The 16,312-nt window shown below is 37.6% G+C and overlaps 1 protein-coding gene across 1 annotated transcript in view; it reads left to right on the plus strand.

Annotated features, from left to right (window-relative positions):
• The window catches only part of BAZ1A (bromodomain adjacent to zinc finger domain, 1A), a gene marked incomplete at its 5' end in the record, with an annotated part of 49,406 nt that extends 33,834 nt beyond the window's left edge, over positions 1–15,572 (plus strand). Inside the window, 7 exons of the mRNA XM_010151578.1 lie at positions 1,080–1,228; positions 8,676–8,923; positions 9,031–9,254; positions 10,408–10,892; positions 12,036–12,181; positions 14,118–14,205; positions 14,742–15,572. Coding sequence (XP_010149880.1) covers positions 1,080–1,228; positions 8,676–8,923; positions 9,031–9,254; positions 10,408–10,892; positions 12,036–12,181; positions 14,118–14,205; positions 14,742–14,932 — 1,531 coding nt within the window. The remainder of the gene's footprint in view (positions 1–1,079; positions 1,229–8,675; positions 8,924–9,030; positions 9,255–10,407; positions 10,893–12,035; positions 12,182–14,117; positions 14,206–14,741) is intronic.
• Between the last annotated feature and the right edge of the window lie 740 nt (positions 15,573–16,312).

The following is a 16,312-nucleotide window of genomic DNA, read 5'->3' on the forward strand; positions in this document are numbered from 1 at the left end:
TTTGATACCGACTCCTTTCTGAATAAAGTCTAGTCTAATAAAGTCTTGCATATTAAAACAGAGACTATACGGGATTGTGAAATCATGTGACAGATTGCTTTTGATGCTGTGCTTTCTATCCACTTCAGAGCAAATGACAACTCATTAAGACCTTGGAATTTGACTACTGAAATGTAAATAACTATGCAGGGGTTTTTTGTTTGCTTTCAGGCTCTCAAAATGTGTGTGCCTGCAAAATATAATGAACAGGTTCTGAGTGTGAAAAAAGAACAGGGACAACTGAAAGCATTGCTCATTCACCATAATAAAGTAGAATCCAGACAGTCTTAATTAGGTGTTGGGGTTTTTTTTGGGGGTGTTTTTTTTTTTTATAAACCCCAAGTAGAAATGGAATTTTATTTTTATTAGTGTGAGTTGCTCTCCTACACTAAACGGTTGTGGTTCAGGAGGATTAACTACACTTTGAAATTATTACTTAGTCTTTGGTCAAAGAAAGCTGTTTTAATGGAAACCTACTTTTTTTTTTTCTCTCCTCCTTTCTTCCCCTGTTACATGAAAAGCTGGTATTTTAGAAAAATACTCCAAGGATGAGAACATATAAGTTAACAATTCTTGATTTAACAATCTAAAATTACTTTCTTGAGTTTTGGGTTTTTTCCCCAAGGTCTTATTAAATGTGAGGATCTGTGTAGTTGACTTCTGCAGATGGAAATATTCTAAAAGGCTACACCTCAGTACTGGAAGTGTTTTCACTGCAGAATTATTGGGACTATACTCCTCACAGAAATCCCGCAGGAACTATCTGATGGGTGCTGCATTACATCTTCTGGAAATCTTAATTGCATTGAAATTTCTCATCCATATTTCTTGAAATGTAGATAATTTTGTTACCTGAAAGTGATTGATCTAGATTGAACTAGACCAATTAAGTGAACTCGAGAACTGGGATAACTAATCACACCATAGTCAATGCATGTAAATCAAGTGAAAATAAAAATCTACTATGCGTACCGACTTGTAAAAATATCTATGGAGTTAAATTCAGAGTATGCTAAAAAATTAATACATTTCTATTCTAGACTCGTTGGGTTAAAAACTGAATCTCCAAGTGCTGTATCAACAAGTACAAGTACTCCTCAGCCAGTTAATAATGTGGTCCACTACTTGGCATCTGCACTGCTTCAGATAGAACAAGGAATTGAGCGCAGGTTTCTCAAAGCACCTCTTGGTAAGCTGTCAGATTTGAAACTCTGTCTCTGATTTTGTAATAAACAAAAATGCAAAAAACCGCACCCCAAACCCAGTTGCTTTTGTACAACTGGGTGCTTTGTAGGGACGTGTGGGGAAAAGAACAAATAACTAACCTATTGGTGTATATATAGCATTGTAAACTTAGTGTTAGACGGTCAGTTTAGAAGGCCATAAATGATAAGGAAATATATATATATCTTGAGTGTCCTGATTTGTATGTATTAATTAAGTAACAGCATATTCTAAATACATGCCTATTTAACCTGAATCATTCAGCGATCTTGTTTATGTGGCCCTAGAATTATACGGATGCATTGGGAGACAAATTATACCCTTAAGCAGAAATAAGTGAACTTGCTGGGGGAAGACTCTAATTCAGGATTACTGATGAGGCCAGTGTATCATGCAACTATACAATGAGTTTCTTCTACGAGTTTTTTAAGTTATACAAATTTAAGCTCCTTTTTATACCATTTCTGTGAAAGCAGTATAGGTGTGGCTTATCTGGATCACTTTGTTCAGCAGTAACAGAATATTTATAGTAAAATATAGTAAAAATATACATTGCAAACTTTTGGATCCTCAGGTTTTGCATTTGGCTGTAAAATTTGGGAATAATAGGTTGTAAGAAAAACTTAAACCAAAGCACGATTACAGCTTGACTTGAACACACGTTACTTCCTTGAATTCCTCTGATGTGCTCTAGGGGTAAGAGAGGGGATCCAAAGGGGCAAGAGAGGGGATCCAAAGTGCACAAAATCACTTTGTTTTCCAGGGATCCCACAAGTATGGATTCCTTAGGATCCTTTCACAATTCAAAACTGTGGTTTTGTCTTGGGAAAGTATGTAAAGGTGGCTCATCCTTCCTGAGGCAGCTGTCTCAGCTAGGCTTCCCTTCCAGATGCCACACTGAGGACAAGATGTGCTTTGTGCTCGGCTGGGCTGCTTTACTTATCACCCACAAGGCTACAGAGTGGTTTACCAGCATGGCACATACCAGGGCTTCTTCAGAACACCAGCTGCTACACAGCCTATTAAACTGATCCTGTCTTCTGACAATGACTGTATACAAAATACAAATTTTGCTGCAGTAGTTTAAAATTAAATGCAGGTTTTAAACGTTAGTGTTTTGTGGCATAATTGACCTAAAACTGTTTCTGCATCTTGGCTGCTCCTGCATGGAGTCTGGTTTCTGAAGCTGCATTTGAGCTAGACTTGTGTCAGAGAGACTGACAGGCAGGCATGGGTTCCCTTCCACAAGCTTTTGTTATCAGTGTGATGACATCTAGAAGAGGGAAGTGCAACAAATGGTTGAGATGAAAGGGAGGAGTGTAGGAGTAGTTTAAACCCCAGCTGTTTAAAAACTTTACTTGGCTAAGTGTTTGGTTAACTCAAGTATGTCTTTCCTTTCCAAGCCTGGCAAGATACGGCTTATTTCCTGCTATATGGCTAGATTTACAACATGGGACAGTTAGTTGACAGTACATCTAGCATTTGTCAGACTTCTCTGCATGTGCAGGTTGTAAATACATTGTGCTTTGTATGCCTCTGTTTCCAAAATCTGAGAGTGTTTTATCAATGGCACCTTGCTGACAGCCGTAAGCCTACCACAGTGTGCCCTTAAGGGAAAAAACATGGCTATTAGTAGGTTATGGCCATAGATTGGGCATCCTGAGTTAGAGAAAAAAGGCTAAAGGAAGAAAAGTGTCCCTGAAGTATTGGAATTTTTTTAGCGATCTTCCTCTGTCTTTTTTTTTTTCAGTGGTCCCAACTCTGCCACAATCTAATGGTGGTTTGTGGTTTTGCCTGACCTTTTGATGATGGTGGGGTTTCTTGTGTGTGTTTAACTTTGGAATCCTGTATTCATTCCATACTATGTGATGAAGAATGTATATAAGGAAAGCAGTCTAATGTGATTTGCATGTCTTAAATCTCACGTTTACTTTATTGTGCCTGTGCATCTCTTCTGCTCTGAAGAATGGTACCACTGTAAGATTACTGTAATGTATAGAATAACCTACATGGCTGAGGGAGCAGGAAGTATCCCAGATCTCCTCTGCTCTGGCTTACTGCCCTAGCCATTAAGTGTCAGGTTCCCTCTTCCTTGCTTCATCTTCAGTGCCAAGTGTCTCATGTTTTTCAGCTGCATAATGGGCCGCTTTTAGCAGATGAGCCTGAATGAAGGCAAGACTTTAGTTTTGTTAACTAGAGAGCTCTTGGAGGAGCTGTGGCTTTGCGTGCTCCATAGTAAAGAAAGCTGAAAACACCTATTTGCGGATGACTTTGACTGCTAGGCAGTTAGTTTCATGAAAGGTGCTTTGACCTGGGGACTTCTGGACGTCACCAGAAGGCGCAACTGCGAGGTGTCAAGGAGACCTGTGTGTTTGAGAGGCATCGGGCAAACTTAGACACTTCAGCAGTCAAGCAGCAGTTCTGTTTGCAGCTCTTTCTGGATATAACTCCCCAGTGTTACTCGTTTAAAAAAACAGGAGTGTAAAATTTTGGGTTGTGGGGATTTTGGTTTTGTTTGCCTGTTCTTATGAAGATCATCGTGTCTGTACACTCATTTGTTTTCTAATGGGAGGGGATTTTTTACAGTTGTTCCAACTATTTAATGGAACAAAATACACAAAACGCCTGCATATCAGTTTCTCTAATGTTAAACCTGACAAACCCAACTTTTTAGGCCAGTTTAACTACCACTGAAGTAAAACATCGGAAGTCAAGCAAGTGCTAGGAGTTCTGTTTTGGTAGCAGTACAGGGGAACACTTTTGGTAAAAAGACTACCCCTGCATTTGTGCTTTAAACTAGCTGAACATGCCTTGTCTTTGTCATTACTTCAGTTGTTCCTTAACTGCAGTTTCTTTTCCCTCTCTCCCCCTCCTTCGTTGTGTTCCATTCCTATTAGGGAACAGAGTCCTATTTAAAAATTTTTAGTTTTCACTCTACTTACAGCTTCTAGCACTAAAGCCAGCGAAGTGACATTCACTGCAGTCATTGACAAGTTCATGCTGGTGGCATCCAGGGTGCAGGGCAGACAAAGGGATCCAGCACAGCAATTAAAGGACCAGCTGCTCCTCTTTGCACTGTTTTTTGTTCTGAGGCTCTATCAGGCTGCCAAGAGCTTTGCTGGAGATTCTGATAAGGTTAGAGTTGAGGTGCTTACCAAATAATCAAGTGGAAGAGAGCAATCAAGAGCAAGAATAGACTGATGCAGAAGATACTAATGCCAAAGGAGATCTAGTGAACCCCAGAAACAGCACCCTCTGCCTTGCAGAGCTGCTAGATGGCCACTACTCTTGTATGCATTTCTTAATTATGAACTGTGTATTAGGAATCCTTTCCTTACACATTAGCTATGAAAATTTGCTTTTTCTCCTTCAGTCTAGCCCCAAAGTAATACTTGGGAAGAATTACGTACAAAAAAGGGGGATGCAGTTTGCAGTACATGGTTTTCCTGCAAAAAATTCTGAGTTGAGATGTAAAAAAGTCCTTTTTTTTTATAGCTGTTTGATGGAATCTCTGAAGTGCCACTTTTCAGATAAAAAAACTGTTTGAGGGGGAAGAAATACAAGCATTTTTTATTGTGAATTTGCTTCCTCTTTTGGTATAAACTACTTGTTCTTACTTTTCAAAATACTTTGTGGTGGGGAAGTAGGTCTTATCATAGATGAATACATAGATGTGAAAATTGAGGTATAAAATTAAGTGATTTTGTTGCCCTGGAGTTTGAGGCAGCCACAAAAAAATAACCCTGTCTTCTGCTGCACTAGTGCAGGACTTCAGTCATTAAGTATCCTTCAGATTTCCATACAAAAGGTTGGATTCTAATTCATGGGAGCTTTGTGAGTGATCTTGGGAACCATTTACCGCCTTTTTAACTTGTGCCATGCACAACTTATGGGACAAAAAAAACCCAAACTGAAACAACCAACCAAAAAACCCAAAACCACCCCACAGCTTTTTCCCTCCTTTTTGCTTGTCTTTATTTTATTCCATCTTTCTAGATTTTGTTTTGGGTTTTTTTTTTTTCCTCCACTCCCAAAGCTGTTTCCTTTTCTGTTTATAATTGTCTTCCTCATAATAGCATTAGACATCTTCCAGCAGTGAACTGGGATAGGACTAGTAGATATGCATGCTTTGTTCTCATGCTTTCCTTACTTCCCTGTGGAGTTTCATGAGCAGTGACAGCAAGGATGAAAGTGGGCTTTTTTATGTTGAATAATTTTGTTTATTCTTCAGAGAAGGCAGTCAAAGATAGTACCTTGCATTTGGAGCAGATGAAGTTTACTATGGCTCTTACTTCCTGGGAGAGTAATTTCACCATTTTAATGCTCAAGAACACTACTTCAGAAAAATATCTTAAGTATGTTGTTCTGCATGGACAGACAAGCTATTTCTCTTGATCCTTAAGGACAGTGCCCATAAACCGACTATATTTTTGGGATGTTGGGAGATGTGTGGTAGTGTAGATCAGACAAGTTTTTTGCTGAGAGAGAAACCTGTGGTCACTAAGCTGCTCCTATAGCTGTTTGTACCAGAGATTGACGGAAAGGTAAGGGAGGGAAGGTTTAAGAGCTTTCAGTTTAAGTTTGTTTGTAGTGGGAGTCCAAGTAAACCTGGGATGTTTCCTCCATACATGTTATTCTCTTACTCTTCCTTGCCTACCTTTTTCCATGTGCATGTGTTGGGAACCACTGTTCTAGTTACACTTTTAGGCTGCATAAATATGGATTATAAAAATTAATTAAAAAAATATTCTGCCATGCTTCAAAAAGGTATTTGAAATAACGTTGTTAATTTAACACTAGGTAATGCAGAAGATGATGAAATGAACCACTGGGGGGATAAAAAGAGGAAGAGAGTGGAAGACAAGACTAGTCAGAGAGATGGTAAATTTTAAATGTTGCTTGTATTGCTAGCAATTAAAAAGTATTGAATATTTTATCTTTTTAAAAATTTTTTTTAAAATAATTTTCTAGACAGTTCCTTGTATTGGAGGAATGCATGGGTAGTAAAACAAATACAGCTCAATTTTTTTAATGTTGTTTTGTTTTAAAGTATCTCTGGTTGCAGAAAAAAGAACTGTATTTTCTTTTTATCACTTTAGGATAGAAATCCGCATGTTCACATAATCTTCCCTCCCTTCCCCCCTTTAATGCCCCTGTTTTTTTTGGATTTGAAGCTTTACAGCATTGTGCAACTGTGTATCCTTTCTAGAAATACTGAAACGGAAAACCCTTGCCTGAACTCAATTAGCTATTGATAGATGAGTGCATAGATCTGTCAAACAACTTCATTTGCATTGTAGCAAGGCTTGGAGGGCTTAGCTAACAGGGGTATCCCACTGCGCAGTGTAGAGCTGCTCAGACACAAAGAAAGAGGCTGTTTCGCCCTCCAAGTTAACAATATAAATAAGAAAGATGATGGATAGAAGAAAAAAGTGTTATTTTTACAAATTGGGATCTGAAACAGCAGGTGTTGTTTGGTGTGTTTCTTTCAGCAGTAGGATGTGCTGAAGCAGGTTCTGGACAGTATTTTCTGTCTCTGTGTTGCAACTGCTGATTTGCAGTACAAATATTTTGTTTTGTGATGAACTATATTGGTGAACCAATCCTGGCTAGAAATAACCACCAAAAAAAGCAATAATGCTTGAGCTGCCATTGTCAGCAAAAGAAATGCTTGCTGAACTATATATATACTTAACATGAAGTATGTTTTCCAGAGTTATAGTAAAAATCTGCATCAGAACTGAGAACTGAAGTGGGTCTCACATTAGAGTCTGTTGTCCTGACAAGCAATTTTAATTTTCTTCTTACTGAATTTTAAAAAATACATTGAATGCATTGAGAGACATACTGCAGTACTGTGAAAAGGTCCTTCTCCACTGTCCTTGGTAAGGCTGAACTGGAGACAAGAAACCTAAGGATGAAGTAATAGGAAATATTAGGAAATCTGGATTTGCATTTGCAGTTCAGAAGCGGCTATATTTTATTTATGAAGCTGTGTTGCCTGTTTATCTTCTGCATTCTCTCATTGTTTCTCTTACATTGCTTGCTGCTAATGCAAATGTATGCAAGATTAGGCAAATTCTGGCAGCTAGTTGATAAGAAGGCAGAATGACCTTGCCACGAGAGCAATTAATCTAATTTTTGTTCTTTCATTTTATTTGTTGTTAGATATTTCCTCTTCCTATTCCTGAGGAGAAATAATTTTGCAAACAGGTGGACCATGGGGCATGACTAGTGCAGCAAGCAAGGTGGCATTTTGTGCTGGGGTGCATCTTTAATCAGCTGGAGATCTCACAGTAATAACTGGACTATGATTTTTAGAAGGGAAATCTGTGGACATTTATATAATCAAAACTACCCCTATATTGTCTCTTCCTCTCTCTCAACCTTCTTGTTTTAAAATGCAATAAATAGCTTTTGACATTCATAAAGAAATTCTTTCCTGCTCATCAGCAGCAGTGCAGGGTATAATTTATACCTTCTTGTTTCTCTAGCTCCTGAAACAGCTCACATGTCTATAATTCCCAGATGTTCATTCCAATTTGGTACCGTCCCTTGGTATTCTATGTGTGTATTTGTGTGGCTGCTTTGGTGGCCTGGATTGCAAACCAAACTTGTTTGAAAATAAAATATAATTTCTTACCCCTGCTCCCCTCCCCTCTCATTTATTTCTAACTTAATTACAATCCCAGGTCTTACTTGGTTTGCAACTAGGTGTGTACCACAAGTTCATGTGTGCTACATGGCTTATAAAGTATCAAGACAACAGTTATATTTCAACCAGACCAGTCACCCAACCTAGTTAACCACACATAGTGCAGGTTCTTGTGAAGGCAGAGTGCAGGGCAGGAATAAAGCATTGACGCCTGAGGAGAGGGCTGAAAGAGAAAAAAAGACTATACTGGGGCAGGTGCAGGTAAGAAAATCCCTGTAAGATGGTTTTTCTTTGCCAGTAAAATCTCTGTTTAATGCCAGGTACTTTCTTTGAATGTAATATTTTGGGATCTCAAAACATACATACAAAGAAAAGTAAATCAGGAGTGTGATTTTTTTTTTATTTTTTATTTTTTTTTTTAGTCTTAGGTAATCGTTCATACTTTAAAAATTGAATCAAATTATTAGGTTTCCAGGTTGGCAACTGAGTAAGACTTAGGTCTTGCTCATATCCTATGTACGTGCAAGTTCTAGGTTTAAATGGTACTGAAGAGTAAAATCTTACGGCTTCAGCAGCTTGGAAATTAAGGAGGAAATAGTCAAGGCGAAGGTTACAACATTATCCTAGTTTACTACTGCTGTCTGTGTGAAAGTCAGAGCCTTACCTCATAGTCTGGAATAACCTGATGTTTGAAAAAGAATTTTGATCATTCTTCTTTTTCTCTTCTTTTTGTTTTTAATCTCCTTCTTTAATGAAGATGCTGGTGAAGGTGGACGGTCCTATAAAACAGTTTTGGATCGTTGGAGAGAGTCACTTCTTTCTTCTACCAGCTTGTCCCAAGTCTTCCTTCATCTGTCTACACTGGATCGAAGTGTTATCTGGTCAAAGTCCATCCTCAATGCTCGCTGTAAAGTGTGTCGAAAGAAAGGCGATGCAGAAAGCATGGTGCTGTGTGATGGCTGTGATCGAGGCTATCATACTTACTGTATCAGGCCCAAGCTGAAGGTACCTAAGGAAAAATAAGTGCTTCCCTTTCACACAAAACTTGAGTAGTTCTTAGGACATCATTACATATTATTAATGCTTCCTTCTTTTTTCCCTCCTGTTTCTAGGTCATTCCTGAAGGAGACTGGTTTTGTCCAGAGTGCCGACCAAAACAGCGCTCTAGACGCCTCTCCTCCAGACAGAGACCTGTGGAAAATGATGAAGAGACTGCTGAACGACTAGGAGATGGAGAAAAAGAGACAAACTATGATGAAATGGGGCAAAGTGAGGAAGCGCATTATGAAGAAGAGCAAGATGAGGAGGGTCAGTCTCAAGAGGAGGAAGACATAAGGTAAATAAACATTTGTTTAAGTGGTTTCCTACTGAAATATTGCAATTATTAGTCGGACTTATTGTTCACATAAGCACATATCTTGAAGATCTGGTCTGAAAATTGTTATTTAAAAAAAAAATCAGTTTGTTATGAATTTGGCTTTTACTGGTGGGTTTAATGTTAACAAAAGTTAGGTCCACTGGACTTTAGACTCACTTTTCATGATGAAAATTCCAGCCTTGGATGTATGGGTGAGATAGTCATTAGAGTTGCAGTTTTGGACAGTTACTGTTTGAATATAAAGCAGAGAGTGTTTCAAATAGAGATGATTTCCTGGAGAAAACCTGGAGGTTTTTTTGTCCAGTTTCAAATTTTGGAGGACTAGATCCATGCAATAAGAATTGGAACATTAGGGAAGACAAGGTCATCTGTTGGAGACTATGTGACACTGTGGGGACTTGAGGACTAATGCAATAACGCTTAAAAAAAACAACCCCACAAGCCCCACCACCACCAAAACCAACCAACCAAAAAACCCACCTAAGCTCCTAAATCCAGTGTGGTAATTTCAATGAAGTGATGGTTATGATACTCATGTCAGGAGCATAAAAGTTGAAGTTTTCTTTTTTGGTACAGTCTTTTGAATTGACTGAAGCAAGATTATTTGCAGGTCTGACAGTTGGGATTCAATAGTTGGAGAGGACTTTCATCTCCTTAGGATGTAAATGTGTATCTGGGATCTTCTTTCTCTTCTGTAACAGAAAGAGTCTTGACTATTAGTGTTAAACCCTGCTTAGAGCATAACTTTATTACTTAGTGGTTTAGAACTGCTGTTTGTTTATGTAGCTGATAATATTGTTCAAAAATCCTAGTAGTTACAGTTGCTGTGAGACTTGAAAAGTTGGTAGCTGGTGTTTCAGTTAATGCATTCACACTGCGAAAGCTGCAAGGATGATCAGAATTCTGAGGGTTTCCTTGAAGTACGTGTTCCACATAATATTGTTTTAAGAGACTTCAGAGCAATGTTTAAGATAATGATAAATGGATGATTGCATCAGCTTGAAATGGTTGGGATTTTTTTAAATGCTGAATTAGAAAACTGAGGGAAAAGAGAGGAATGGGGAGGAATGTAATTTTGGAATAAACAAACATAATTGTTCGCTTTTTGTAGCCCATCAAAGCAAGGAAGACCCCAGGTCAAGTTTCCATTAAAAATGAGAGCAGCCAAACTCAATAATCCATTCTCAAGTCGGAACAGCCAGCGTCAGGCAAGATATGCTTCTCGGGGTCAGCCAAACACCCCTAAGCAAACTGAGCCGTCATCTAAATTTACCAGAAGGGGTTTAAGAAATGTAAAATCAGCCTCTCCATCAGTGACAAAGCCTTCTTTAAGACTTAGTAGCCGGACCACTCGTCAGAGCCAAAGTTCATTGCAAGGAGATGTATTTGTGGAATTACTTGGTCCTCGAAGACGACGAAGAGGAAGAAAGAGTGCTGATGGCACACTAGAAAACAGTCCTTCCAATTCTCTCGGATTTAGAATTGTGGATAGCACAGACTCAAATGAACGGCTTAAGAAATATCCAGTTTCTGCTTCAAAGCTTTCTCTTCCTGTTACTGAACGCAAGAGAAGAGGCAGGAAACGGCAATCCACAGGTTAGACAAATGTGTCTGTCCAGAATGAAAACCATGTTCTGTTTCTTGCTAAAATATTTTTGTGGTAGAGCAAGGAGATGAGAAGTGGTGGTTGAAAGCATTTTTACCACTTCCAACAGAGCAGTTCCCTTCTTTTGCAGTTACAGAAATAAGCCTTAAAAGAAGATGATAGTCAGTCATCTAAAAAAAAAAAAAACTTAATTTGTTGAGGACATTTATCATACCCATATCTGAAATTTCATATTTGCACACAATATAGAGCAATTGCTATTAAGTGGATAGAAAATGTAAAAATGACATTTATTCCTCAACCCATGCAAATGTTTACTTATAGCTTTTATGATTCTCTTTTATTAAAGAGTTAATCAGTGAAGAACACAGATGCAGGCAAGGTGGTGAAACAGGGAACATGCACGTACATGAAACTGCTGCCAGAAGAAGTGTCCTCTATCTGGTATAGGGCCAACAGTGTCATTGCTTATTAAGCTAATACCAGTTGGTTGCTGGCTGGGGTTAAACCACAAAACAAGTATTTGATGGCAGGGAAATAATTGGAAAGCTACAATAACCTTTTAAAACAAAAAGGACCCAGTGTGAGACTGACAAGTGTAGTAGAAGTATGCCACACTCATACTCCAGTGTGGCAGCCTTGTATTCTACACTGTTGCTGTCCTTCACAACTGGCAGTTTCGGGGCTTATCCTCTAACCACCCTACTGACTACTCTTGAAAGCAGATAAAACCACACCTAATAGAGGTTTTGTGGAAGTAAAAGTTTTATAAGCAGGTGGTTTGTTCTGGTTTTCTCTAATGGGGCTTTCCTTTAGGTGTTTAATAAACTTTTAAAATTGAAATCAATGAAAAAATCCTTTCAAGAATGAATGCAGTGTAGAAGAATGGAGAAGGAACCCAGCTAAGTCCTGGTACTTAGCATTTTGTGCAGCGAGACATTTAGTGGTTGTAGTGTAGGATGTAGTATAGTTAATATCTGAAGCAAAACTAGTTGTACCCTGAAACTACAGTTTCAGTACCCAAGAATAATGGTGTTTCACATGTCTTTCTTTTTTTTCTTTTTTTTTTTTTTTAAATCTTACTAGTCAGGTTTTTATTTTTTATCTAGTGGGGTGTTGTTTTTTAATTCCAGAATCATCTCCTCAAGCCTCATTGAACAGGAGAAGTTCAGGACGTCAGGGAGGAGTCCACGAACTCTCAGCTTTTGAACAACTCGTAGTGGAACTTGTCCGACATGATGATAGCTGGCCTTTCATGAAACTGGTTTCCAAAATCCAGGTAACTGATTGAACTGTTGAATGCCTGAGAATCCTGTTTGCTGCAAGTAAAAACTTGGATTTTATAGCAGTGCCCAAACCAGGGGACCCAGCCAAGCAATGACATTCAGGAGAACTCTTGCATTTCAGCTCCAATATTTGGTGCTAGAAATAAATTTTCCAATTGATGTTACTGGGAAAAAAAAATAAATTTGCTGGCCATCAAGCACTTAATGTGAAATGCTTTGATTTGGAGAAAAAAAAATAAAAACAAGGAAATAATGCACAGGACTGCTGAAGATAATGTTATGGTTATTCATTTGTTGAATTCATCTTCAATTTATGCAAAGATATTTTCAGAACAGATCTGCAATAAAATAACAAGGTAGGAATAACTTCACTGATGTTAACTATAGTGGAGTTAAAAAGATGGTTTCTTAGCTTCGTTCTTAACTTAATTTCCAGCTTGTTTAGATTTTAAAATACTTGATGGTCAAGTGGGTACCCAAAGTACCCACTTTACAGGTGGGTTTACAGGTTCGTATTCCAATAAAAGTTCCCAAAGCACGTCTGCTTTTCTGTAGGCTGTGCTGGCTTGTTGATTGTAAGGCACTGTTGGAACTATCCTGCCTTAACAAAGTGTCTGTCATCTTCAAGCCCTCTGGAGCAACTGTGCACAGACGTTATTGCAGGATGTAGAGCTCAGTGTTTTAAAGTGCTCTATTAAAATTAGAAGTGATAGCAATTAAATGAAGGCTTGAAACTCAAAGGAGTGATTGTAATGATTAATGTGTCTGGAGAAAAAGAATGATGTGTAAACATGAATGAAAGATGTTAGCACAGAGAAGAAGAATTTTGAATGAAATGGAGGCTAGTGCCTACTAGAGTACAGAAATTACAATGGAAAGTACAAGAATCTAGCAAGTGTGAGGAAGCTTCTTAGGGAGGGATGGAGAATTCAACTTAATTTTGATTCTGAAAAGAAGCTGCTAGGAATTCAGTGCTTTCCAGTTTGCCTGAATCAATCTCTGTATAGTTCAGAAAGAAAAAGCCATACCTGAGTGACCCAAATCTTCTTCATCATGATAGAAATTTCACTTCAAGCTTTTTGCCAGTTTGAGGACAGTGTAAAGAATACACTGAATGATGAGTGCACAACAAGCCAGAAAGAGAAAATTACCTTTCTTTTTAGTACTTACATAAACAGCACTCCTAAAGGAAAAGGAATGAAAAATACATCAACTTAATTCTGTTTCTCTACTCTTTCTCTAGGTTCGTTTGTACGTTGCGCTTGATATAGTAAAGTTACAGGCCATAACCAAAAACTTGGGTTTAAAACACACATGACAATGCATATTGGTGGTTGTTCTTGTTAAAAAAGTAAAATTTAGCTCACATATCTTTCTCTTTTTTTTTTTTTTTTTTTTTCCCCTCCTCTCAGCGAGACCGAGTCACCCTAAGCTTGGTGCTTACCTGGAAGTCAAAATCTGTAACCCAAATGATCAGTGCCATTAAGTGGAGCATAGAACAGTAGTAGAGTAAAAATTGTCATTACTCATGCTTAAGGAGTTTTAACATTGTAATATGTTACAGGAAAATGAAAAGTTTTAAAGTCTTGGAAATATTTTTTGTCCTTGACAGATGGGAATAGCTGGAACACCATAATGCTTATCTGCTCATGTGATTTTTTTTTTTTTTCCTTAGTTGTTCACAGGGTATTTCGGTTAGGTTTATTGTTTGAATTTCTGACTAATGTTTCTTGTGGTCTGCCACTTCAGTGATATAAAAAATAGAAAAGCAATACCTGAAAATTAATACTCGGCTCAGGATATTAGTCCCAAACAACCACCTCCCTCTGTTTGTTTTGAAACAAAACCAAAATGCTTTCTTCAGTGTGTGATTTGCTTAATTTTTACATAGGCAGAACTTTGAGCTTCCTCCTTTTTTTTTTTTTTTAGGTTCCAGACTACTATGATATCATCAAAAAACCTATTGCCTTAAATATAATCCGTGAAAAAGTGAATAAATGTGAATATAAATTAGCATGTAAGTATCACTTACTGAAAGAGGTAATGAACCCTGTTCTCGCTCTTCCAATTCTTGTCCTAAAATAGAGCTGTGTCAGAAGATTAGAAAGCTGAAATTCTGTTTGATTTGGGGTTTTGTGGTGTTGTGTGGGGGGTGGGGTTTTTTTGTGCGTGGTTTTTTTTAAAGATCATTTACTAATATTAAATAAGATTATTTGTACATAGTTCTTCTACTAGCAAAATACATGATGTACAGATAGCTGAGAAACTGCTAGTAATTCCTCAAGCCTTTGATGTCAATGACACTAATGAAGTATTTAGAAAAGTTACTGTTGTTACTACTTAACTTGTATTTCTTTTATTGATAATCAGATAAATTTAAGACTGCTTACATGGCATTTCACTAACAAAATAATAGAAATTTGACACATATATAAAGACACTTCTGTGTTGCAGCCCTACATAGGATCACTGTAATTAAGTTGTGTCATACTACTTAATCACACTCATGACTTGAGACACGCTAAATTAATTTATTTACTTTTTATTTACTAGCTGAATTCATTGAAGATGTTGAGCTGATGTTTTCAAACTGCTTTGAATACAACCCTCGTAACACAAGTGAAGCAAAAGCTGGAACTAGACTTCAGGCTTTCTTCCACGTTCAGGCTCAAAAGCTTGGACTTCCAATCACATCTGGTAATGTGGACCATGCTGCTCCTGTGACAAAGAAGTCACGAATCTAACCTCTGCCTTCCAAAGGATTTTTTGAGGGAATACGTTAAGTTCATTAAAATGAATTTTTAAATCATGCAGTCGTCATACCTGTATAAAGCAATAACAGCTGTTTAACCACCTTGAAGTGTGGCCTGCACTATATTCTCAATGTAATATTAAGCACTCAGGAGAATGTAGGAAAGATTACCTTTGCTACAGTTTTATTCAGTATCTAATTTTGATAGATGTATTGAATACAGTACTGGTTTACAGAGGTTTTGTACATTTTTAATACGTTCATGTGTCCAGATATCTTCCAGAAGTACATTATTTTTTCCTGCATCAAATAACCTTGTTTCATCCTCTAGATTTTGTAGGACCTGTGGTATTGAGGGCTTTATCAACCCAGATAAAATCTGCTGTAGCACAGTTGAAGAAACTGTGTATTTTTAAAACTTGTTTCAACGTATCTTCTCAACACTACACATGAATGAGTACAACTGCATATTTTTTAAGTACTGTACCAGTGCTGGCTGGAGGTAGTCAGTCTAAGTTTATTAAGTAGATATTTATTTAGCATTCAAAGTAATTTGTGAATTTGTTTTGTATTTATAAAATTTGTACTTGGGGATTTAAAAAAAAAAAAATCCCATAACTTTAAAAAAATTTTTTTCTGGTGGGTTTTTGTTTTGGTTTGGGGTGTTTTTTTTGTTTTTATTTCCCTCTAACTTGATGATCAGTCAATAAATACCTTCCCCTGTCCCTGGCAATTCTTCTAGCAATGAGTAAATTTACAGGATAGTACTATAAGTTTCTACATTCAACTTTGGAAGTGTACAAATAAAATGACACATTTTTCAAAAGTATTTTGAGCTTCTGGCATTTCCTTTTGAGTTATACTGCTATGCCATCTTCCCCATGAATTTCTTAGGAGAAGTTGCTGGAGAGAAGACAGGAAAATTTTATTTCAATGTGAGTACGCCCCAGCATTTTCAGCAGCTGCAGGCAGTGTGATATGTGGTCTCAGAGTGATGCAAATGTTGATCACTATGTAAGGAGCAATGTAAGAAGTATGTGCACAAGTTGTATGGTTCTTTAGTTAGCATCTTTATTTCAACAGTGTAAAACCCCATAGCTTTGTTTGGCTGACCAGAGCAGCTTCTTTAAACTATCCTTATAGTCCTGAGTCTGTCCTTGATAACTATCCTTATCCCTGATAGTTTTACTTTAAGTATTTATTAACTTAAATCTATTAAACTCAGTTTGAGTCAGTAGCTTTAAAACCCTTTTAAAACCAGTTTTGCTTATGTGGAGGCATATATGCCATACACAGAGAAAACAGCGTGAAGCAGAGGTCTAGGGAGTAGGAGTGGAGATCGTAGAAAAACTGAAATACGCGGCTTGCTGCT

This window comes from Eurypyga helias, unplaced genomic scaffold (genome assembly GCF_000690775.1).
Source record: "Eurypyga helias isolate BGI_N326 unplaced genomic scaffold, ASM69077v1 scaffold35285, whole genome shotgun sequence".
Lineage (NCBI taxonomy): Eukaryota > Metazoa > Chordata > Aves > Eurypygiformes > Eurypygidae > Eurypyga > Eurypyga helias.